The 23496-nt window shown below is 39.0% G+C and overlaps 1 protein-coding gene across 1 annotated transcript; it reads right to left on the minus strand.

The window, feature by feature from the left end:
* Window positions 1–6101: 6101 nt before the first annotated feature.
* On the minus strand, window positions 6102–7040 carry LOC132513949 (olfactory receptor 1361-like). Its single transcript, XM_060138601.1, has one exon. The coding sequence runs from the start codon at window positions 7038–7040 to the stop codon at window positions 6102–6104; it is 939 nt and encodes a 312-aa protein (XP_059994584.1).
* Between the last annotated feature and the right edge of the window lie 16456 nt (window positions 7041–23496).

A 23496-nucleotide genomic window follows, 5' to 3' on the forward strand; every position in this document is an offset into this window, starting at 1 on the left:
AAAAAAAAAAGAAAAGAAAAGAAGCAGTCAAACAAAACCCAAGGCAAATAGCAAAAACAAAGAAACAGCAGCAACAACAGCCAAAAGAAAAGGAAAAGAAAACAAAACCCAAGACAAGTGATAAAAGCAAAACAAAATAAACAAACTATGAAACAGACCCCAAAACACAAAGAAAACAAAATAAGAGAACAACCAACCAAAAAAAAAAACCCAAAATGAAAACAAACAATAAAAACAAAACACACAAAAAAGAAAAACAGAAAGCAAACTAAAAAAAAAAAACATAAAACAAACACAGAAAAACAATCAAAAAAAGATAAAAATAAAACAAAAATAAGAACAGAAACAACAAAAAAGTAAAGTAAAAATATTAAAAGAAAAAATACATTAAAAAGTTAAAAAAAGAAAAAAAATAAAAACAACAAAAAAGAACAAAACAAAACAAAAAAATAGTAATAATAATATTTTCCTGGGGCCTCCACTGTCAGTGTCCTTACCCCCACAGTGAGCCACAGCCAAACCCTGCCTCCACAGCAGGCTCTCCAATACCTCTAGGTAGGTCTCTGGACCCACTGTGGGCACTGTGGGGTCAGCTCAGACTCTGACCTGGCACAACTCCCATGTGTACTTGCCCCCAAAGTTCACAGCTGCTAAAGCTAGACTGGTCTCAGTCGTGGGAGCACTTGCCCATTCAGATATTCCACAGATGCAGGGTTTACCATGCCGATTGCCGGGATTTAATCCACAGTTTGTGCAGGTGCAAGGAAGAGATTTCTGTTCCTCTTCCTTAGTCACACAGCCCCTGGAGCTCAGCTTTGCTTTTGGCCCCACCTCTGCATGTGGGCCACCCTCAGGCATCTTTTCCCTGCCCAGATGAGAGGGGCCAAAAGCAGTAACTGATTGGGGCACACTTACTTGCTCAGGCTGGGGAAGGATAAGGCGGCCACAACTAGGGCATGCGCAAAGTGCCTGTGGTGGCAGAGACTGGAAGGAAGTTGCAACAGCCTACAGTGTGCTTGCTCTGGTGGGAGTCCCCCCCAGTGCCCACAGAGGCAGGGGCTGGCATGTGGGGAGAGAGTCTGGGATGTAGGCTCCGCCCCTTGCACACCACTCAGCAATGGTGCCTTGTTTCCAAGGCAGACCACGCTTCCTCTAGGAGCATTCCTGGCCATGGAGCTCCTCACTCCTGTCCTCGGAGCCCCTCACTCCCATCCCCTCAGGTTTCCTCCAAGCAGCCGATAGCGGTCCTCTCTCTGATCCGCTCTCCTAACCCCACACTTTAGCGCTCAGCCCCTGCCAGCATTGGCAGATTCCCATCTCAGGCTGGGGCACCCAGGGCTGATTCCCAAGGAGGCTTTGGCATGAGCGGCATGCGTGGGCCCACCGGGGCCTGTGCAGCCAACAGAGGCTTTGGCAGTGTCAGCACTCAGGACCTTGGAGCCTGCACAGATGGAGGAGGCCTTGGCTTGAGGAGCGGGCGAGCCTGTTCAGATGGGTGCCCCCCCCCAGTGCCCACGGAGGCAGGGGCCAGTGAGGGGGGAAGGGGTTGCAATGCTGACCCTGCCCCTTGCATGCCACTCAACAGTGGCACCTTGCTTCTATGGTGGCCCAGGCTTCTTCTGCAACTTTCCCAGTTGTGGGGCTCCTTACTCCATCCCTTCAGGCTGTCTCTTCACAGCCAACAGCTGTCCCTTCCTTGGGTCCACTGTCCATACCCCACTTTCCAGCTCCCAGGCCCCCACTCTACCAGGGGACACATGACTTATGCTGGGGTGTGCAGGGCTGTGGCACAGACCATGTGCACAGTTCTTACTTTGTCCTGCCTTCCACAGACTGGTTACTGCATTCCCCTCTGATTCCCGAAAGGTCTCTTTCTGTCCCAGCTGATTTCCCCACCGTGAGCAGGGCTTTTCTGAGTGTGGGAACCTCTCTTCACCTTCAGCTCCCTGCCAGGGGTGCTGGTCCCTTCCTGTTTCCTCTTTTCTTTTTTTCTTCCTTTCATCCTATGCAGTTGTGTGGGGATTTTTCTTGTCCTTTTAAGTGTCCGAGGTCTTCCACTAGTGTTCAGCAGGTGTTCTGTGAAAATCATTCCACTTGTAGATGTATTCTTGATATACTTGTGAGGTGAGGTGAATTTCACGTCCTCCTATTCCGCAATCTTGACTACTCCCCCCCAAGACTCATATAATCTTAAGTCATTCTTTCACGATGAGTTATTTAGCACCTACTTTGCACTTACCATTGCTTTAGGCATTTGGGATACATCATTGAACAAAACTGACAAGATCCTGCCTTCTTGGAGCTTACATTGAAGGGGTGAGGAAAAGACACACAGAAAACAATAAACATAATAAATGAGAAAAGTTTTTAATAGATTAAAGGTGGCAAGTGTTGAAGAAAACAAAAGTAGAGCAGGATGGGGAAGCTGGAAGTGCTGGGGGTGGGGTGAGGGCATGTTGCAAAGCTAAACAGGGGTGCAAAGACTCGAAGGCATAGGCTTTAGCAACACTGATATCAAAAGGAATACATCTATGCCAAAAGTACATCTAAGACCTCACCTGTTACATTTCTAGTTTAACTTCTATATTACATGTATATCCTTATATATATTCTTTATATATCTTATATATTTTCATGGAAAAAAATACACCAAAATGTCACAATGGCTATCTGTAGAAAGTGGGATTGTGGTGATTTTTAAATTTTATCTTTTATATAGTTTACTGTATTTTCTAAATTTTATAACATGAGTAGGCCCAGTTTTATTATCAAGAATAAAACAATATATGATATTTTTTAAAATGTGAGATTCATTCAACAGTGATTATTCAGAACACAATCAGTCAATCCATAATCAAAGAAAGGGTCTTGTCCCCTACATCAAAAGATTAGTTAAGGAATATATCTTTGCATGGAATAAGCCAAAATAGAGTATTCTGAAAAATGAAGTGTTAAGGGGCTGTGTGAGCTTAATGACTCTTTGCTTTAATTGATGTATTTTTAATTTAAAAAAATTTCAATTATTTATTTAATTGAAGTATAGTTGATTTGCAATGTTTCAGGTGTACAGCGAAGTGATTGTTTCACATATATATATTCTTTTTCAGATTCTTTTCCATTATAAGTTATTGCAAGATATTGAATATAGTTCTCTGTGCTATACAGTAGGTTCTTGTTGTTTGTCTGTTTTAAATATAGATGTTTGTTTCTGTTAATCTCATATTCCCAATTGAGTTCCCCCCCTTTCCCCTTTGCTAACCACTAGTCTGTTCTCTATGTCTGCGAGTCTGTTTCTGTTTTGTAGATAAGTTCATTTGTGTCATAGTTTAGATTCCACATATAAGTGATATCACATGATATTTGTCTTTCTCTGTCTGACTCACTTCACTTAGTATGATAATCTCTCGGTACATTCATATTGCTGCAAATGGCATTATTTCATCCTTTTTATGGCTGAGTAGTATTCCATTGATATATATATATATATATATATATATATATATATATATATATACCATATCCTCTTTATCCATTCATCTGTTGATGGACATTTAGGTTGCATCCATGTATTAGCTATTGTAAATAGTGCTGTTATGAACATTGGGGTGCATGTATCTTTTCAAATTAGAGTTTTCATTTTTTCCACATATATGCCCAGGAGTAGAATTGTAGGAACATATGGTAGTTCTATTTTTACTTTTTTAAGGAACCTCCATACTGTTCTCCATATTGGCTGCACCAGTTTACATTCCCACAAACAGTGTAGGAGGGTTCCCTTTTCTCCACACCCTCTCCAGCATTTATTATTTGTAGACTTTTTAATGATGGCCATTCTGATTGGTGTGAGGTGGTACCTCGTTGTAGGTTTGATTTGCATTTCTCTAATAATTAGTGATGTTGAGCATCTTTTCATGTGCCTGTTGGCCATCTGTAGGTCTTCTCTGGAGAAATGTCTATTTAGGTCTTCTTCCCATGTTTCGATTGAGTTGTTTGTTTCTTTTTGTATTAAGCTGTATGAGCTGTTTGTATACTTTAGAAATGCTTTAATTGATGCTTTAAATTAAATATCCAATATCAGTCCCTGATGGTATTGGTTAAAAAGGTATTCATCATACAGAGTCCTGCTTAAGATTTTATGTTGAACATGATGAAGGAGAAGGAGAAATTGGGGAGGGAAAGGAGGAAGGGGAGTATAAGAAGGAGAAGAAGAAAAAGAAGTAGAAGGAGGAGGAGAAGACAGGGAAGCATCTAGTGCTTCTAGACTTTTTAATTTCCAAATTTTTGTAAACTGATACTTTTGTAAAATAAAACAAAAACTTCATAGCAATGTGAAATTGCTCTATATTTCTAAATGTTTGTCTCAGTTTCTAAACTTATCTCACCTCAATCCCTCTGCTGACCAGTAACAAATAGTTTTGTGATTAGCATAGGTCGGCAAACTACACTTTGAGTGCACTGACTGAACTATTGTGGTGTCGCAGCAAAGCCACAAACCCAACCCTGAAGGCAGAACAAAGAGCTAGGTTCATTCAACCAGACAGTATAACTGGAATATGTTTTAGCAGTATCAGATGCATGAAAGCCTGAAGTTTCCTCCATGATCAAAGGTTAGGATATTACACAGATACAGAATAAAAGAACCCAGGTATCATGTCTTAAGTTTCATAACCACACCTCAAATCCTCATATTCTTGTGTATGTTGAATACCTGATTTTCTTTATGTTTCTCTTGATTTATTTTGGACTCCTGGCACCTACCCACTGTGGCACTTTAACAGCCTCAGAAAGTTTTAACCTCTAACATGTTCTATATCATCAATGCGGGTAGCTAGGAGGCAAAAGTTAGTATACTGTTTCATGAATTGTATCAATGGGACACTAAGCTCAGAGAGATTAATTGAGTCATCTAGTATTACTCAACAAGTCAGCAGAAGATAAACTAAAAATAAATTTTCTGTTTTGAGAGATGACAATTGTTTTATTCAATTTGGTTTACTGAATACCTACCCTGTTTCAGGCATTATACTAGGCTAGAGCTACAGAGACTAATAAAACATAGTTCCTGTACACTGTAAAGAGATCAGATCATCCTGGATAACACTGACAAATATAATTATAATTAATTGTGATAAGTGATACAATAGTAAAATAAAGTGCTACAGGATCCTAGAGGAGAAAAGGGAATAATTTTACCTAGAAAGGTGTAAGAATTATGAAATAATTCACAGAGAGTGTAAGACCTGAGATGGAGCCTTTAAAAAGTGTCAAATGTCTGTAGGAAGAGAGAATGGAACAGATATTCCAAGGAGAGGGTGTAACATGTACAAAGACAAGAGTCATGCAAATCCATACACTGCCCAAAGAATGACAAAGTGTCCAGTGTACCTGGGATGTAGGGTGTTCAAAAGATGGTGAGCAGATAGCGAATGATGATTCTTACTTCTGGAAATGTAGGTGAGTGCAGGTGGTAGAGGATCTTAGATGCTGAAGAACTTAAGCTTTGTTGGGGAGCCTCTGTAGGGCTCAGAGCAGGACAAATGACATGATAGTTTTTGCCTTAGTTTGTTTATCTTCTATTAGTGCATCTTTTTTCTTGCCTAGTACATGAGAATGATACAGTATTCACCCCAAAATACTAGTGTGAATCAAGTCATTGTTTGGAAGTTGTGAATTTCCAAATGGTATTATCTGTAAGATATTTTGAACTATTGTCATCAATGTTTTCTTCCTTCCTTCCTCTTTTCCTCCCTTCCTTCCTATCAATGATCTAGCATGTAGGGTTTGGTAGAGGGGGAAGGGAGGCACCAACCAAAAATTAGAGACCAATTAGTAAGTACTGACTACACAGCCATAAGCTTATTCAGGTAAAACTCTGTTTGTAAATTGTGAAGGACTGTGGAGTAAAGGAGCATTTTTGTTTTGTTTTATTTTGGTATTATTTTTATAGAGAGATGAGTCCTATCTAGAGTCTTGGACCTGTATTTGGGACAGGAAATGGATGGGGAAGAAACTACCATGGTGGCACAGTAGCCTGAGGTTTGGATCCTCTGTGTGCTCATCTAAGTCTAAGAAGTTGATACAGGTATTTCTTACAGCAGGGATCACCATCTCCAGAAATAGATTTCCCTGATGAGTAGTCTCCTCAGTGCTCCTTTCATGTCCTTGTTCCTTAGACTATAGCTGAAGGGCTTCATCATGGGAGTTACAACCGTATACATGATGGCAGCCACCTTATCCCTTTCTGCTGAGTAGGCAGAAGATGGAGGAAAGTAGACCCCAACAATGGATCCATAGAAGAGGGCCACAGCTAAGAAATGGGAGCCACAAGTGGAGAATGTTTTCCACTTCCCCTTGGCTGAAGGAATCCTAAGTACAGTGCAACCAATAAGGGAATAGGAGACAAAAATGAAGGTGAATGGGATGAAGATAACTGATCCCCCAATGACTAGGATTGTCAAATCATTGATCTGGCTGTCTAAACAAGCAAGCCTTAACATGGTTTCCAGGTCACAGAAGTGTGGGATTTCTCTCTGATCACAGAAATTCAGGAGGCCCAGCAGACTGAGATGCAGTACTGAAACAAGATTAGAGACAACCCATGGAGTCACTACCAGCAGGACACAACCCTTGGGACTCAGTAATGCAGCATAGTGTAATGGGTGACAGATGGCAATGTTCAGGTCATATGCCATGGCTGCCAAGAAGAAATTGTCCAGGTCCACCAGCAACACAAAAAAGTACATTTGTGTAAGGCACCCTGCAAAAGAGATGATTAGGCTCTGGCTTTGGATGTCTGCCAACATTTTGGGGATGGTAGTGGTTGTAAAGCAGATGTCAGTGAAGGATAGATTGCCAAGGAAGAAGTACATGGGGCTGTGGAGGTGAGCGTCATTGATAATAGCCAGGATGATGAGTAAGTTTCCCACTATGGTAACCAGATACATGCACAGAAACAGCGTAAAGATGTGCTGCTGCTGTTCAGACACCACTGTGAGTCCCAGGAGGAAAAATTCGGAGATAGTTTGGTTTCCTTGGTGCATGATTTTGCTGTGTCTAAAACGGGAAAAATTCGACTTCACCGTAAAATGGTAACATGACACAAAATCCAGTCAGAGGACATTGTACCATATTATAGAAGTGAATCAAGCCTTGAACCAGATAGTCTTGTGTCTTATTTTCTGCTTACCAAAATACAAGCTCCACAAGGGCGTTGATTTTATCTACTATGTTCAATGCAATACACCAGTGTTAAAAACAGTGCCCAGCACATAGTAGGTGTTCATAAATATTGGTTGTATTTATACAAGAATGAGTGAATAAATTAAAAAAGAAATATTTTGAATTTACCACTCAGTATCTTCATGACTGTTATCTGTGCTTTTCTAAGATTATTTCATCAATTTTAAAATGTGGAGAATACCCACTTTATAGGATTTTTGTGAGGATTGCAAGGACATATGTAAAATGCCCATATCTGTATTTTAGCTATTGCTGCACAAATAGTAGCTGATATCATTCACTAATTTGGAAAAATCACAAACTTTAAAGGCAAAAAGAAACCTTCAGAGAACATCTAGCTGAGCCTCTGTCTTTGGGCAAAAAGAAACCTTCAGAGAACATCTAGCTGAGCCTCTAAATATTCAATATGCATGCGATGGTTTAGCTGATCATGTTTTAGTGTTCCAGAGAGAGAGATGCCACACTCTACTTCCAGCACCTGATCCAAAATTTTATCCTTTAAGTAATTAGTTCTTCCTCAGATCTTTCTGAAAACTTCCCAGTTTTTACTTCTCAACAAGGAAAAATTAGTTATTTGCCATAAATGCTGCTGAAGTCATGCAGGGGTGTCCACTGAATTAAGCAATGCAAAGGTAAGTGTCCTTAACAAGGCTATTTATAGTGGAGCTGATTGGGCATAAGCCACAATGAAGAAAGTTTTGGGATAACACTTTTAACAGCGAGTGTTTATTGAGGGCTTACTATGTTGCAGTTGCATGCAAGTGCTAAGTGCTTTACATTGATTATTTTATTAAATATTCACCACAACTCTGTAAGCTGAGTAGGTCTACTAAGAAAATGTTCCATTTACAGATGAATAAATCAAGAATTAAAGAAGTTAAATAATTTGATAAGAGTGATGCATAGCTAGTGTAGTGGAGTGAGGATTCTGAGCTCAGTCAGTCTGACCTCAGAACCTCTTACTTAACAACTGTGCTCGATTGCTACTATATTGCTTACAGCTTCATGTTTGTGAAGAGCATCACCTATGTTCTAGGCACATAAGAGCTTGCTCAGCCAGCGTCACAAAGCTAGCAGGTGGTGGAGATTGACTTTGAATCTTGATGCCAAAGCGTTTTTACCATATGTGTGTAAGTCCAAATGAGAGCAAATGGGCTAACAAATGGGAAGCTTTGTCTTTGCTTATTCCAGCTTGTACCTTATCTATGCTGCTGTGAAATCCATTTTACATACTTGCTACTTACTCAAAAATCTGTATGTGTTGGGCTTCCCTGGTGGCGCAGTGGTTAAGAATCCACCTGCCAATGCAGGGGACACGGGTTCGAGCCCTGGTCTGGGAAGATCCCACATGCCAAGGGGCAACTAATCCCGTGTGCCACAACTACTGAGTCCGCGTGCTACAACTACTGAAGCCCATGCTCCCAGAGCCGGTGCTCCATGGCAGGAGAAGCCATCACAATGAGAAGCCTGCAAACCACAATGAAAAGTAGTCCCCGCTAGCCACAACTAGAGAAAGCCCGCGTGCAGCAACGAAGACCCAACACAGCCATAAATAAATAAATAAATAAAACCTATAAAAATTAATTCTTAAAAAAAATCTGTATGTCTTCATACAACCTTCCCAGTGTAACACAACTGTATTGCCATTGTATAAATTCACATACTTCTGCTGGTTTGCTGTTTAACTTCATACAATCTGCAAAAAGAGGTTAGCAGAACTAATTAACAGTTGGAGCAAAATTGCAGGAGAAATGTTGCACTTACTTAACAACACAATTTTCCCCAAGTACTATAGCAGTTCTTATTTGCATACTAACAAATAAATGTGCTGATTATAAATCAGGCAGGATCAGTTCTGGTGGGACCTCTGCTAGGCAACATTTAGCCATTTCATATGTACAGAATGTACTGAAAATAATAAAGTGGCATATTATTATGTACATGTAATATAGGCTTTTCACTAATGCAGACTGTATTAGCAAAATTTGACAGTCCACGTTTCTGATTCCACCTTCAAACACCATATCAGTCAGTTCCATTTAACTGCATGTTCTCATCTACTATCTCCTAGGTGGCACCATCTTTTACAACCAAACACGTAAGTATCTTCAGGTTTTCAACCCTTGTATATTCAGGTCACTAATTTGTGACTTGAATCAAGGCACAATACTCTTGTAGTGGACTTGGGTAACAAACATTTGTGTATTTGGGTTGGGGATCCCCCTCCTTTGGAACTTACCTAGATGTTTTGTGGCTATTTCCAAAGCTTTTCCAGAAAAAAAAACAGTTCCACTTCCTCCACTCAAAAAATGGTGATTTTCCCAGCCACAGATGTGAACCTTTTCTCTTTCTAAATACAGAAAAAGACAGAGGAGAGGGATGAAATAAAACTGAAAACCTCAACTGGTGGTGGTGTCCCTGCTGCTGGATTTAGAAAAAGATCACCCTAGGGCTCAGGACACAATTCTCTAGGCTACTTATTAGAAACCACTCTCAATTCCATCCTCTATGGATGAAGTCCTCTCTACTGGGATATATTGATACTCACTGATTTCTTGGGATTTATATATATATACACATATATCTTTTCACAGATGAGGAAACTGAAAATAAAAAAGTTAAATGATTTGCCCAAGGTCATACAACTACTTTATGGTAGAGCCAAGGTTCTTAGCAGAAACTCTCACTCTTGATCCCATTTTCTTAATCACTGCACTAAAATATCCCTTATTAATCATGGGGGAGCTCTAGAAATAAAAGCATTCTGAGAACTTGACTAAAAATTATCTTCTGAAACTTCACTCCTATCTTTCTCCCTACTCTGAATCCCAGCAAAGGACCTCACTTCTGTTCAACTCTACCTCCAAACCGAGAGATTATGGACAATTCACTACCCTCCTCTTTCTTAATGTTACTACGGAAGGTTATCCTTCCTTTTATTAAGGGCCAATCCCTTCACCTATATTCTGGATTCCTTCCCCTTTTACTTTCCCAGAAGACTTATGCTATCAGTTAACTTATTTCTTATATCTTCAATCAGCCCTTCTCTACTGGATTTTTCTTTTGGCTTTAAAGCATGTTATAGTCTTTCTTATGTTCAAACAAAGAGACAAGCAAGGCCCCCAGGATCCCTTAGCCTCCTCAGTTACTAAACAATCTCACTCATACCATTAAACACAAATTTCTTGAATTGTCTACATTTCTGTCTCCATTTCTTCACCTCAACCCACTCCAATCTGTCTTCTGCCTCACACAACTCTATTGAAATAGCTCTCGATAAGGTCACAATGACACCCATGTTGCTAAATCCACACTTCTTGGCAACTCAACAACACTCACCTCAGATGATGGTCCTCTTTCTTTATATATATATATATATATATTTTAATTGAAGTATAGTTGATTTACAACGTTGTGTTAGTTTCAGGTGTACAGCACAGTGGTTCAGGTATATATATATATATATATATATACACACACACACACACACATATATATCATTTTTCAGATTCTTTCCCCTTGTAGGTTAGTACAAAATAGTGAGTATAGTTCCCTGTGCTATACAGTAGGTCCTCTTTCTTGATGTACCCTCTTTTGTTGGATGTTGAGAACCTGCAATCCCCTGGTTTTCCTTCTATCTCTTTGACCACTCTTTCTCCATCTCCTTTCATGGCTCTTCAATATAACCTTTAAATGTTTGTTGTGATATCACGAAGTTTTTATTTGCTCACTCTACTCTATCCCTAGAGTAAAATTATCCACTTTCATGACTTCTGTTACCATCTTTATGCTGATGATTCTGTTTCTTATCTTTAATTAGCTCTCTCTTCTGAGCCCCAGAACCACACACCTGACTGTTTGTTATATACAATTCTATATCTCATAAGCACCTCAAATTCAGTATTTTCAAAACCATATTCATTGTCTACCCACAACACTGCTGAAATCAATTTTGGCCCTCCTCTATTATTCCTTACCTCAATAAAATATAGCATTATCAATTTTTGTCATTTTTGATACCTTCCATCTTTATTTCTTAAGATCCCATTATTTAAGTCCTGTAGATTCCCCATCTTAAATATCTCTCAAATGTATCTGCTTCTCTCCATCACCCTATTCTAAGCCATCACCATGTCTCTACATCTACTTTTGTTCCCTCCAAACAGTCCCCAGGCTGATAATTTTCAGTGACTTCCTAATCCTCTTAGTTTATGGTCCAGAATTAATAATGTAGCCTACAATGCCTGGCCTTCTTCTGAATTCTCACGTTGTGCCACTTTCCCCTTCTTTCAGTTTCTTGAAAATACCAAATTCCTTCTTGCCTTATTGTTTTTTTCATATGTTTGTATTCTCTTTCTGGAAGGGAACAGCCTTTATATTTGGCTAACTCATGTTTTTATTTCAGTTCTCAATTTAAATGCTCCTTCTGAAGGTATACCTTTTCTGACCTCTCAAGACTATGTCATATCCTTGCAGTGACATCCCATAGCCATGTATACATCTCCTATGAAAAGTACTGCAAATACGTATTTTTCCTATTATCCTATAAATTCTATAAGGATAGGGAATATGTCTACCTACTGTTATATTCCCAGTGCTTAGCAAAGTGCCTGACAAATTGTTCATACTCAACAATTTGTGAATGACTGAATTAATAGAAGAATAGAAATTATTTATAGAACAATTAATTTGAGGTAAGGGTAGGGATCATGGAAGACTTTAAAGAGAAAATAGCTTAAAAATATGTCTTACGTAATGAAATGGAGGATGGGATGGAGGCATTCTAGCAATTTGAAACACAATTTGTAAAGATATAGAGGGGAAAAAAGTGTGAGTCCTCAAAATACAAGATGCGTGCAGTAACTTAGAGTTGTCCAGTGTGGGCTGTAGCACAGGAGATAGTGGTAGAAAGTGAGACTAGCTATAGCACAGGAGAAAGTGGTAGAAGGTGAGACTAGAAAGTAATAGGTTGGGTATGATTGTGAAGGTTTTTGTGTATACCATATGATTAAGGATGCTTGGCAACATCTAAGAGAAATAGTAAGCATCATTTTCTGTCATGGGAAATTCAGAGATCAGAGCTGACTGACAGGTACCAGGTAAGAACTAACATCAGAAGTACAAAGCAAAATAGCTATAAATAATTACTTCTTTCCTTTGTGGCTCTACTTCTATGTTTGGAGGCTCCCTAGAAACCCGACCCCCTATTTACAGTGACCAGAGAGCATGTGTGGGGCTTGCCTGACTTTCCAGCTCACTAGAGAAATGGCTGAGTATAAAGACAGAGGAATGAGGAATCATGTCACTCTCTTGTGAACCCATCAGCGCAATTCCCCAGGCCAGTAGAAAAAGGGTGTCTCTTCATTCCCCTTTTGTGTTCCTTTTTCAATTTGGTAAATCACTTCACAAACTTCACTGGATTTTCCATTTTTTTCAGGAGCCTTGAACTTTCCTAGAGGAGATTTCTAAGTCTTCAGGCAATTGGTATTCAGTATTGTAATGTCTGATTCTTTAAAGGGACATATTTGGAAACAGAACAGTGACACTGACCTTTTCTCTGAGTGGCTGCCTTTGCAAACGTCATAGCAAGTGCGTTTAGGAATTGCTCATTCGTGGGGGCTGTTCAGAGGCCAGGGAAAGAAAGAGTCCTGGGAATTGACAATAGCAGCAAAGCAGTACAGGAAAGAGCAGGGATGTTCAGATATGATGAATGGGGTCATTTTTGATTTGAAAAGATTGATGCTTCCTCATTTGGAGGATGGATCCAAATACCCTTAAATTCTTAGTTGAATATATGTTTGTTTTGACACAGAGGATCATAAACATGGCCATGGTTTTAGTTGAACTTATATTCTTAACTACCTGAGTGACCTTTGGAAAGCCCTTTCTCTGGGTATTAGTTTTATCCTCTGTAAAATGAGAGGGTTAGACTAAATTATCTCTATACTACCTTCCCACTCTGATACTTGACAATTCTGTGATTTCTAATTGGGTACATTTATGAAGGTTGTGGTGGAAATGTGATCATATATGACTAGAAGGTGGGTAGTAGAAATAGTACAGTTTCTTTTCATCTAACAATGTGGGTTTAGTATATGTGTTTTGATGTATAATTCATGAAGTTTTTCAATTTCTAGCTTAGAAAGAGTTTGTGACAATAAAATTACATTCTGCCTGATGGGTTCACCTATGCTATGTGTGGGGGTAGTGGGCTTATTATAGAAGAGGTGTTAGGGAAGAGGGGTCATCTGGAGGTGGTAGTAAAGGTTAGCAGCAGAAGGGAGAGAAAAAGATTAAACATAGCTTTAAGTAATCTGATTAATAAAAGTTTTTGAAAAACACTAGGAACTGTTATCAGCTTGTCAACTAGATTGGAGCCAATCTCTGTTTCTGCCTTTAATGGCAACCTCTTCAGGGTAGACAAACAGATTATCCATTAATTCGTTGTTTCACTAATGGGAGAAAGAGGCATTATTAAAGCTCTTCTTCAGGATTAGAGAAGAGGAAATGAAGTGAGAGAAGCATGCCATAGGTCTCCCCTCTCCTCTCTCATTCAGTTGGGAGAGGGGGCCCAAGGATCTAGGATTGACTCCCCTTCTTACCTGTTTCTTTTTCCCCTCCACAAACATCCTTTACTGCAAAAAAACAAAAATAAAAACAAAAAATACTGAGAGGAGTGATAAAGCTAAGAGAGCAAGTGTTAGATTACCTACAGCATCCTTGTTCCATCCAGTTATCAATTTATGAAGGTCTTGTTGGCAGCTACATAAGGAGACATTGGGACCTAGCGGGACTATTGAAGGGAGATCAGTAGGGAGATATTTGGCTATCAAAGTTAAACCATTTAGTTCCTATTATCACAGAGAATCATAGCAGATTGTGTCACATTTTGCTATTCAGCTTGCTTTTTTGGTACATGAGCCATATTTTTCCAACCCTTAGCTTTTATGCTTCCCCATAACATTAGATTATTTTGTCAGTGAAAAGAAATGCAGGAAAGAGAAATTTAGAACAGATAAAGCACAGGTAATGAAGACCATACTCAGAAGCAGCTATACAGAACACACAAGTTGGTTAGGGAGAACACATACTTGTACAATGACAGCTCTGCATCCCAAAGTAGTCTTTTAAAGCAAAAACTGAACAAAGGCAAACAATAGAATGCAAAGTAGAGGAATTGAGTAGTCAGAGTTAGGTGGGTTTTATCATAAAAGATGTCCTGGAGAACATAAGTTTAGGGGAGGTGACAGTTCCTATACCCATAATTGCTTCATAATCAGGAGATCATTGGGACTCTTTTCTAGTCAATGCTTCAATCTCAGTAGTAATCTGATATTTTCAACTGCGGTATGGAATTATTGGTCTGTGTTAAGTAATATTTGTTGTCATGTGGGTCTTAGGGAGCACACTGTCCTTGAAGGCAGCTGGCAAGGGAACAAGGTACTTGCAAGCTTCTAATTGGCCTGGAAAAGGATGAAATTTGCCACCTGAAGTGCCAAGGGAACAAGTACACAGTGTACTTCTTCCCTAATGAGATTCAAGGTTGGTAGAGAAGGAGGATCTTCCTGATTTTCAGTTACTTAGATGAAGTGAAAGACAGAATTCAACAACGAAGTACAGAGTAAGGGTCACAGTGACCCAAGGTTTTAGCAGCCCTTAAATCTCTATGGCATTCTTTCAGAACCAACCTGAGGCATGGGTCTCTTGGGACAATAGCCGTATCTCCAGAGGGAAAAGCCTTTTGCTGGGAGACAAGAGCTCTGGTCCCAAATCCGGCTTGAAATCTTATTTTCAGTGTGACTTTGAACATATTATTTTCCTAATATGCATACTGGATTTATGATCTATTAAACATGAAGGAATTCCTTTCCTGGCTATGTAACTTGATCCCATCAGATAACTTTAGAATATAACAATCTTTGTATTTACCACATGATGGTTTGGAAGGGTAGTAGGATGGAGAGGGGAGTGCTGGGAGTTGGATAATTGGAAATGTAGGAGTGCTTTAGTGAGCTCCACCAATAGATAAATCGTGAGAGGGATGTAATTGTAGACTCTTTCATTCAACTGTATCATCTGGCAGGCCTGCCTTACACTTTGCCTCTTTTCTCTATTAGTTTCATTACTGCTGTGGACTGAATTGCGTCCCCCCACCCAAATCCATATGTTGAAGCCCTAACCCCCAGTGTGATGGCATTTGGAGATGGGACCTTTTGGAGGTAATTAGGTTTAGATGAGGTTATGAGTGTGGGCACCTCATGATGGGATTAGTATTAGATGTCTGATAAAAAGAGACATCAGAGTGCACGCTCTCTCTCTCTCTCTCTCTCTCTCTCTCTTTCTGCCATGTGAGGACACAGCAAGAAGGTGGTTGTTTGCAAGCTGGGAACAGAGCTCTCACCATTAATTGACCATGATGGCACCCTGATCTGCAACTTCTAGCCTCCAGAACTGTGAGAAAATAAATTTCTGTTGTTTAAGCCACTCAGTGGTATTTTGTTATGGCATCCTTAGCAGACTAAGACAAGTACCCTCTCCGAAACTGGGCTTGCCATGTGATCTGTAAAGAAAGGAAATCTAATACCACCAATTTGAGTTTATGTTCTTGAGAATCAGTTAGAGCCTGGCTCTTCAGGGGTCTCTTTTTGAGGGGCAATAAAAATTATTTTTTCTATTGCTACAGTGAGGAACTGGGCTTGATTACCCTCTTTTGTATCAAAATAATCACCCCTACCTTGCACATACATACTCCATTTTACACCATTTGTGTATTTCTTACTAGTGTATCTTTTCTCCATGTTTGCTACTCCTTAGTCATGGGAACAAAGAAGCTAGAGGACATTATAGCAGAGTTCGAAGCTATTGGTTTCTCTTCAGGTGTGACATTGATGAGCCTGTTTATCATTTTTTCCTCAGCCATGGGATGCCTTTCGGATTATCTAATATGTGGCCACTATGTCACCATGTAAATCTGCAACTCTATTCTGTTGCTGTGTTAAGGTCTGTGAACTCTTGGTGGTTAATCCATTAGAAAGTTAATTCAGGCGATATTTATTGAGTACCTATGAACATGCAAAGTGATAGGCAAATTCACTTTTGCCCATATGGCACTTATATTCTTGTGGGAGAATACAGATAATAAATATATACAGAGAGATGAATTTAAAAACATAATTTTAGCTGATAATAGCTAGAATAAATGCTGGAATAAAATGGTGTAGAGAATTGCTGGGTCAGTGACTGCTTTAGGTAAGTTGATCAGGGAATTTTTCTCTGAGGAAGTGACAAGTGAGCTGAGACCTAAGTAATGAGTGATGAGAAAGAGCTGGAGATTGCAGATAGAGACTAGTGAAAAAGATCTAAGCTGGAAATGTAGTGGGCATGTACTTAGAATGTAAATTAAATCAATGTGTCTGGAAGTAATGAGAGAGACAGATAGATGATGATGTCAAAAGATATTCAAGGGCACCTAATAGTGGAGTCCAGAATGCTATGGTGAAGTGTTTGGACTTAATTCTGAAAGCAGTGTAAAGCCATTGATAGGATTAAGAAAGGAAGAAAAGAGGTCTGATTTACACTTTGCAAAGATGATTCTGGCTGCTATCTGGACGATGGGCTATAGGGGGCCAGAGTAAAGACAGAGAGCCCAGTTATAGGCTACTGTAGTAATCTAAGAGAAAGACAATTGGATTGGGCTAAGAGGGTACAGTGGAGGTAAATAGAAGTCTTTGGATACTGGATGACCTTTTAGAGTAGAGCAGGCAGAGTATGATGGATTGGATATAGTGGTTATATGCAATGCCATGACTGTGGTCATCACTGTGGCCCTTATTCATCTTTGCCTTCCTACTCAACTTCTGCCATTCAAATATAATCTCCTCTTGGTTTCCAGTATTCTTCGTATATTTCAATATGGCATGCCTTGGTGTGAACCTACTTGCATCAGTATTGCTGGGTACTCAATTGGCCCTTTTAATCTGGAAACTATTTCTTGAGTTCTGGGAATTTTACTTAAATGATTTCTTTGATAATTTCCTCTCCTCCATTTTCACTGCTCTCTTTCAGAAAAACCTTTCATTCCTATCAAACCTATTCCAAACCTCCTGGTTTGATCTTCTAAATAAAAAAATTTTTTTTCTTACTTTCTGTCTCTGTTTCCTTGGACTAGTTTTTTTTTTTTTACATCTTTATTGGAGTATAATTGCTTTACAATGGTGTGTTAGTTTCTGCTTTACAACAAAGTGAATCAGCCACAGATAGACACATGTTCCCATATCTCCTCCCTCTTGCGTCTCCCTCACTCCCACCCTCCCCATCCCACCCCTCCAGGTGGTCACAAAGCACCGAGTTGATCTCCCTGTGCTATGCGGCTGCTTCCCACTAGCTATCTATTTTACATTTGGTATTGTATATATGTCCATGCCACTCTCTCACTTTGTCACAGCTGAACCTTCCCCCTCCCCATATCCTCAAGTCCATTCTCTAGTAGGTCTGTGTCTTTATTCCTGTCTTACCCCTAGGTTCTTCATGACATTTTTTTTTCTTAAATTCCATATGTATGTGTTAGCATACGGTATCTGTCTTTCTCTTTCTGACTTACTTCACTCTGTATGACAGACTCCAGGTCTATCCACCTCATTACAAATAGCTCAATTTCGTTTCTTTTTATGGCTGAGTAATATTCCATTGTATATATGTGCCACATCTTCTTTATCCATTCATCCGATGATGGACACTTAGGTTGTTTCCATCTCCGGGCTCTTGTAAATAGAGCTGCAATGAATATTTTGGTACATGGCTCTTTTTGAATTATAGTTTTCTCAGGGTATATGCCCAGTAGTGGGATTGCTGGGTCATATGGTGGTTTAAATAGAAATACGTATGGTAGTTCTCTTTGTAGTTTTTTAAGGAACCTCCATACTGTTCTCCATAGTGGCTGTACCAATTCACATTCCCACCAGCAGTGCAAGAGTGTTCCCTTTTCCCCACAACCTCTCCAGCATTTACTGTTTCTAGATTTTTTCATGATGGCCATTCTGACCAGTGTAAGATGATATCTCATTGTAGTTTTGATTTGCATTTCTCTAATGATTAATGATGTTGAGCATTCTTTCATGTGTTCGTTGGCAATTTGTATATCTTCTTTGGAGAAATGTCTCTTTAGATCTTCTACCCATTTTTGGATTGGGTTGTTTCTTTGTTATTGAGCTGCATGAACTGCTTGTAAATCTTGGAGATTAATCCTTTGTCAGTTGTTTCATTTCCAAATATTTTCTCCCATTCCGAGGGTTGTCTTTTGGTCTTGTTTATGGTTTCCTTTGCTGTGCAAAAGCTTTGAAGTTTCATTAGGTCCCATTTGCTTATTTTTGGTTTTATTTCCATTTCTCTAGGAGGTAGGTCAAAAAGGATCTTGCTGTGATTTATGTCACACAGTGTTCTGCCTATGTTTTCCTCTAAGAGTTTGATAGTTTCTGGCCTTACATTTAGGTCTTTAATCCATTTTGAGCTTATTGTTGTGTATGGTGTTAGGGAGTGTTCTAATCTCATACTTTTACATGTACCTGTCCAGTTTTCCCAGCTCCACTTATTGAAGAGGCTGACCTTTCTCCAGTGTACATTCCTGCCTCCTTTATCAAAGATAAGGTGACCATATGTGCGTGGGTTTATCTCTGGGCTTTCTATCCTGTTCCATTGATCTGTGTTTCTGTTTTTGTGCCAGTATCATACTGTCTTGATTACTGTATCTTTGTAGTATAGTCTGAAGTCAGGGAGCCTGATTCCTCCAGCTCCGTTTTTCGTTCTCAAGATTGCTTTGGCTATTCGGGGTCTCTTGTGTTTCCATACAAATAGTGAAAATGTTTGTTCTAGTTCTGTGAAAAATGCCAGTGGTAGTTTGATAGGGATTGCACTGAATCGGTAGATTGCTTTGGGCAGTAGAGTCATTTTCACAATGTTGATTCTTCCAATCCAAGAACATGGTATATCTCTCCATCTATTTGTATCATCTTTAATTTCTTTCATCAGTGTCTTATAATTTTCTGCATACAGGTCTTTTGTCTCCTTAGGTAGGTTTATTCCTAGATATTTTATTCTTTTTGTTGCAGTGGTAAATGGGAGTGATTTCTTGATTTCACTTTCAGATTTTTCATCATTAGTGTATAGGAATGCCAGAGATTTCTGTGCATTAATTTTGTATCCTGCTACTTTACCAAATTCATTGATTAGCTCTAGTAGTTTTCTGGTAGCATCTTTAGGATTCTCTATGTATAGTATCGTGTCATCTGCAAAAGGTGACAGCTTTACTTCTTCTTTTCCGATTTGGATTCCTTTTATTTCCTTTTCTTCTCTGATTGCTGTGGCTAAAACTTCCAAAACTATGTTGAATAAGAGTGGTGAGAGTGGGCAACCTTGTCTTGTTCCTGATCTTAGTGAAAATGCTTTCAGTTTTTCACCATTGAGGACGATGTTGGCTGTGGGTTTGTCATATATGGCCTTTATTATGTTGAGGAAAGTTTCCTTTATGCCTACTTTCTGTAGGGTTTTTATCATAAATGGTGTTGAATTTTGTCGAAACCTTTCTCTGCATCTATTGAGATGACCATATGGTTTTTCTCCTTCAATTTGTTAATATGGTGTATCACATTGATTGATTTGCGTATACTGAAGCATCCTTGCATTCCTTTGATAAACCCCACTTGATCATGGTGTATGATCCTTAAATATGCTGTTTGATTCTGTTTGCTAGTATTATGTTGAGGATTTTTGCATCTATGATCATCAGTGATATGGGCCTGTAGTTTTCTTTCCTTGTGACATCCTTCTCTGGTTGCGGTATCAGGGTGATGATGGCCTCGTGCAATGAGTTTGGGAGTGTTCCTCCCTCTGCTATATTTTGGAAGAGTTTGAGCAAGATAGGTGTTAGCTCTTCTCTAAATGTTTGATAGAATTCGTCTGTGAAGCAGTGTGGTCCGGAGCTTTTGTTTGTTGGAAGATTTTTAAACACAGCTTCAATTTCACTGCTTGTGAGTGGTCTGTTCATATTTTCTATTTCTTCTTGATTCAGTCTTGGCAAGCTTGTGCATTTCTAAAAATTTGTCCATTTCTTCCAGGTTGTCCATTTTATTGGCATAGAGTTGCTTGTAGTAATCTCTCATGATCTTTTGTATTTCTGCAGTGTCAGTTGTTACTTCTCCTTTTTCATTTCAAATTCTATTGATTTGAGTCTTCTCCCTTTTTATCTTGATGAATCTGGCTAATGGTTTATCAATTTTGTTTATCTTCTCAAAGAACCAGCTTTTAGTTTTATTGATCTTTGCTATTGTTTCCTTCATTTCTTTTTCATATATTTCTGATCTGATCTTTATTATTTCTTTCCTTCTGCTAACTTTGCGTTTTTTTTGTTCTTCTTTCTCTAATTGCTTTAGGTGCATGGTGGTTGTTTATTCGAGATGTTTCCTGTTTCTTAAGGTAGGATTGTATTGCTATAAACTTCCCTCTTAGAACTGCTTTTCCTGCATCCCATAGGATTTGGGTTGTCGTGTCTCCATTGTCATTTGTAGGTATTTTTTGATTTCCTGTTTGATTTCTTCAGTGATCACTTCGTTATTAAGTAGTGTATTGTTTAGCCTCCATGTGTTTGTATTTTTTATAGATCCTTTCCTGTAATTGCTATCGAGTCTCATAGCGTTGTGGTTCGAAAAGATACTTGATACAATTTCAATTTTCTTATATTTACCAAGGCTTGATTTGTGACCCAATATATGATCTATCCTGGAGAATGTTCGATGAGCACTTGAGAAAAATGTGTATTCTGCTGTTTTTGCATGGAATGTCCTATAAATATCAATTAAGTCCATCTTGTTTAGTTTATCATTTAAAGGTTGTGTTTCCTTACTTATTTTCATTTAGGATGATCTGTCCATTGGTGAAAGTTGGGTGTTAAAGTCCCCTACACTGAATGTGTTACTGGCGATTTCCCCTTTCATGACTGTTAGTATTTGCTTTATGTACTGAGGTGCTCCTATCTTGGGTGCATAAATATTTACAATTGTTATATCTTTTTCATGGATCAATCTCTTGATCATTATGTAGTGTCCTTCTTTGTCTCTTCCAATATTCTTTATTTTAAAGTCTACTTTGTCTGATATGAGTATTGCTACTCCAGCTTTCTTTTGGTTTCCATTTGTATGGAATATCTTTTTCCATCACCTCACTTTCAGTCAGTATGTGTCTCTAGGTGTGAAGTGGGTCTCTTGTAGACAGCATATATATGGGTCTTGTTTTTGTATCCATTCAGCCAGTCTGTGTCTTTTGGTGGGAGCATTTAATCCATTTACATTTAAGGTACTTATCTATATGCACGTTCCTATTTCCATTTTGTTAATTGTTTTGGGTTTGTTATTGTAGGTCTTTTCCTTCTCTTGTGTTTCTTGCCTAGATAAAATCCTTTAGCATTTGTTGTGAAGCTGGTTTGGTGGTGCTGAACTCTCTCAGCTTTTGCTTGTCTGTAAAGTTTTTAATTTCTCCATCAAATCTGAATGAGATCCTTGCTGGGTAAAGTAATCTTAGTTGTAGGTTTTTCTCCTTCATCACTTTAAATCTGTCCTGCCAGTCCCTTCTGCATTGCAGAGTTTCTGCTGAAAGATCAGCTATTAACCTTATGGGGATTCCCTTGTGTGTTATTTGTTGTTTTTGCCTTGCTGATTTTAATATGTTTTCTTTGTATTTAATTTTTGACAATTTGATGAATATGTGTCTTGGCGTGTTTCTTCTTGGATTTATCCTGTATGGGATTCTCTGTGCTTCCTGGACTTGATTAAGTATTTCCTTTCCCATATTAGGGAAGTTTTCAACTATAATTTCTTCAAATATTTTCTCAGTCCCTTTCTTTTTTCTCTTCTTCTTCTGGGATCCCTATAATTCGAATGTTGGTGCGTTTAATGTTGTCCCAGAGGTCTCTGAGACTGTTCTCAGTTCTTTTCATTCTTTTTTCTTTATTGTGCTCTGCAGTAGTTATTTTCACTATTTATCTTCCAGGTCACTTATCTGTTCTTCTGCCTCAGTTATTCTGCTATTGATCCCTTCTAGAGTTTATTTACTTTCATTTATTTTCTTGTTCATCATTGCTTGTTTCATCTTTAGTTCTTCTAGGTCCTTGTTAAATGTTTCTTGCATTTTCTCTATTCTATTTCCAAGATTTTGGATCATCTTTACTATCATTATTCTGAATTCTTTTTCAGGTAGACTGCCTATTTCCTCTTCCTTTGTTAGGTCTGGTGGGTTTTTATCTTGCTCCTTTATCTGCTGTGTGTTTTTCTGTCTTATTTTGCTTATCTTACTGTTTGGGGTCTCCTTTTTGCAGGCTGCAGGTTCGTAGTTACTGTTGTTATTGGTGTCTGTCCCCAGTGGCTAAAGTTGGTTCAGTGGTTTGTGTAGGCTTCCTGGTGGAGGGGACTAGTGCCTGTGTTCTGGTGGATGAGGCTGGATCTTGTCTTTCTGGTGGGCAGGTCCATGTCTGGTGGTGTGTTTTGGGGTGTCTGTGGACTTATTATTATTTTAGGCAGCTTCTCTGCTAATGGGTGGGGTTGTGTTCCTGTCTTGCTAGTTGTTTGGTATAGGGTGTCCAGCACTGTAGCTTGCTGGTCGTTGAGTGAAGCCTGGTCTTGGCGTTGAGATGGAGATCTCTGGGAGATTTTCGCCATTTGATATTACGTGGAGCTGGGAGGTCTCTTGTGGACCAGTGTCCTGAAGTTGGCTCTCCCACCTCAGAGGTAGAGCACTGACTCCTGGCTGGAGCACCAAGAGCCTTTCATCCACACGGCTCAGAATAAAAGGGAGTAAAAAGTAGGAAGAAAGAAAGAAAGAGGATAAAAGAAAATAAAGTAACGTAAGATACAATAAAGTAAAGTTATTAAGATAAAAAATAATTATTAAGTAAAAATTTTTTTAAAAAGTAATAAAAACGGATGGATAGGACCCTAGGACAAATGGTGAAAGCAAAGCTATACAGACAATATCTCACACAGAAGCATACACATACACACTCACAAAAAGAGGAAAAGGGGAAAAAATAATAAATCTTGCTCTCAAAGTCCACCTCCTCAAATTGGGATGATTTGTTGTCTATTCATGTATTCCACAGATGCAGGGTCCATCAAGTTGACTGTGGAGCTTTAATCCGCTGCTCTTGAGGCTGCTGGCAGAGATTTCCCTTTCTCTTCTTTGTTCGCACACCTTCCGGGGCTCAGCTTTGGATTT

Source organism: Lagenorhynchus albirostris, chromosome X, assembly GCF_949774975.1.
Source record: "Lagenorhynchus albirostris chromosome X, mLagAlb1.1, whole genome shotgun sequence".
Lineage (NCBI taxonomy): Eukaryota > Metazoa > Chordata > Mammalia > Artiodactyla > Delphinidae > Lagenorhynchus > Lagenorhynchus albirostris.

What these genes read in the sequence shown, in the direction of transcription:
- LOC132513949 (XM_060138601.1), bottom strand. Translation starts at nt 7,040, where the DNA reads ATGCACCAAGGAAACCAAACTATCTCCGAATTTTTCCTCCTGGGACTC.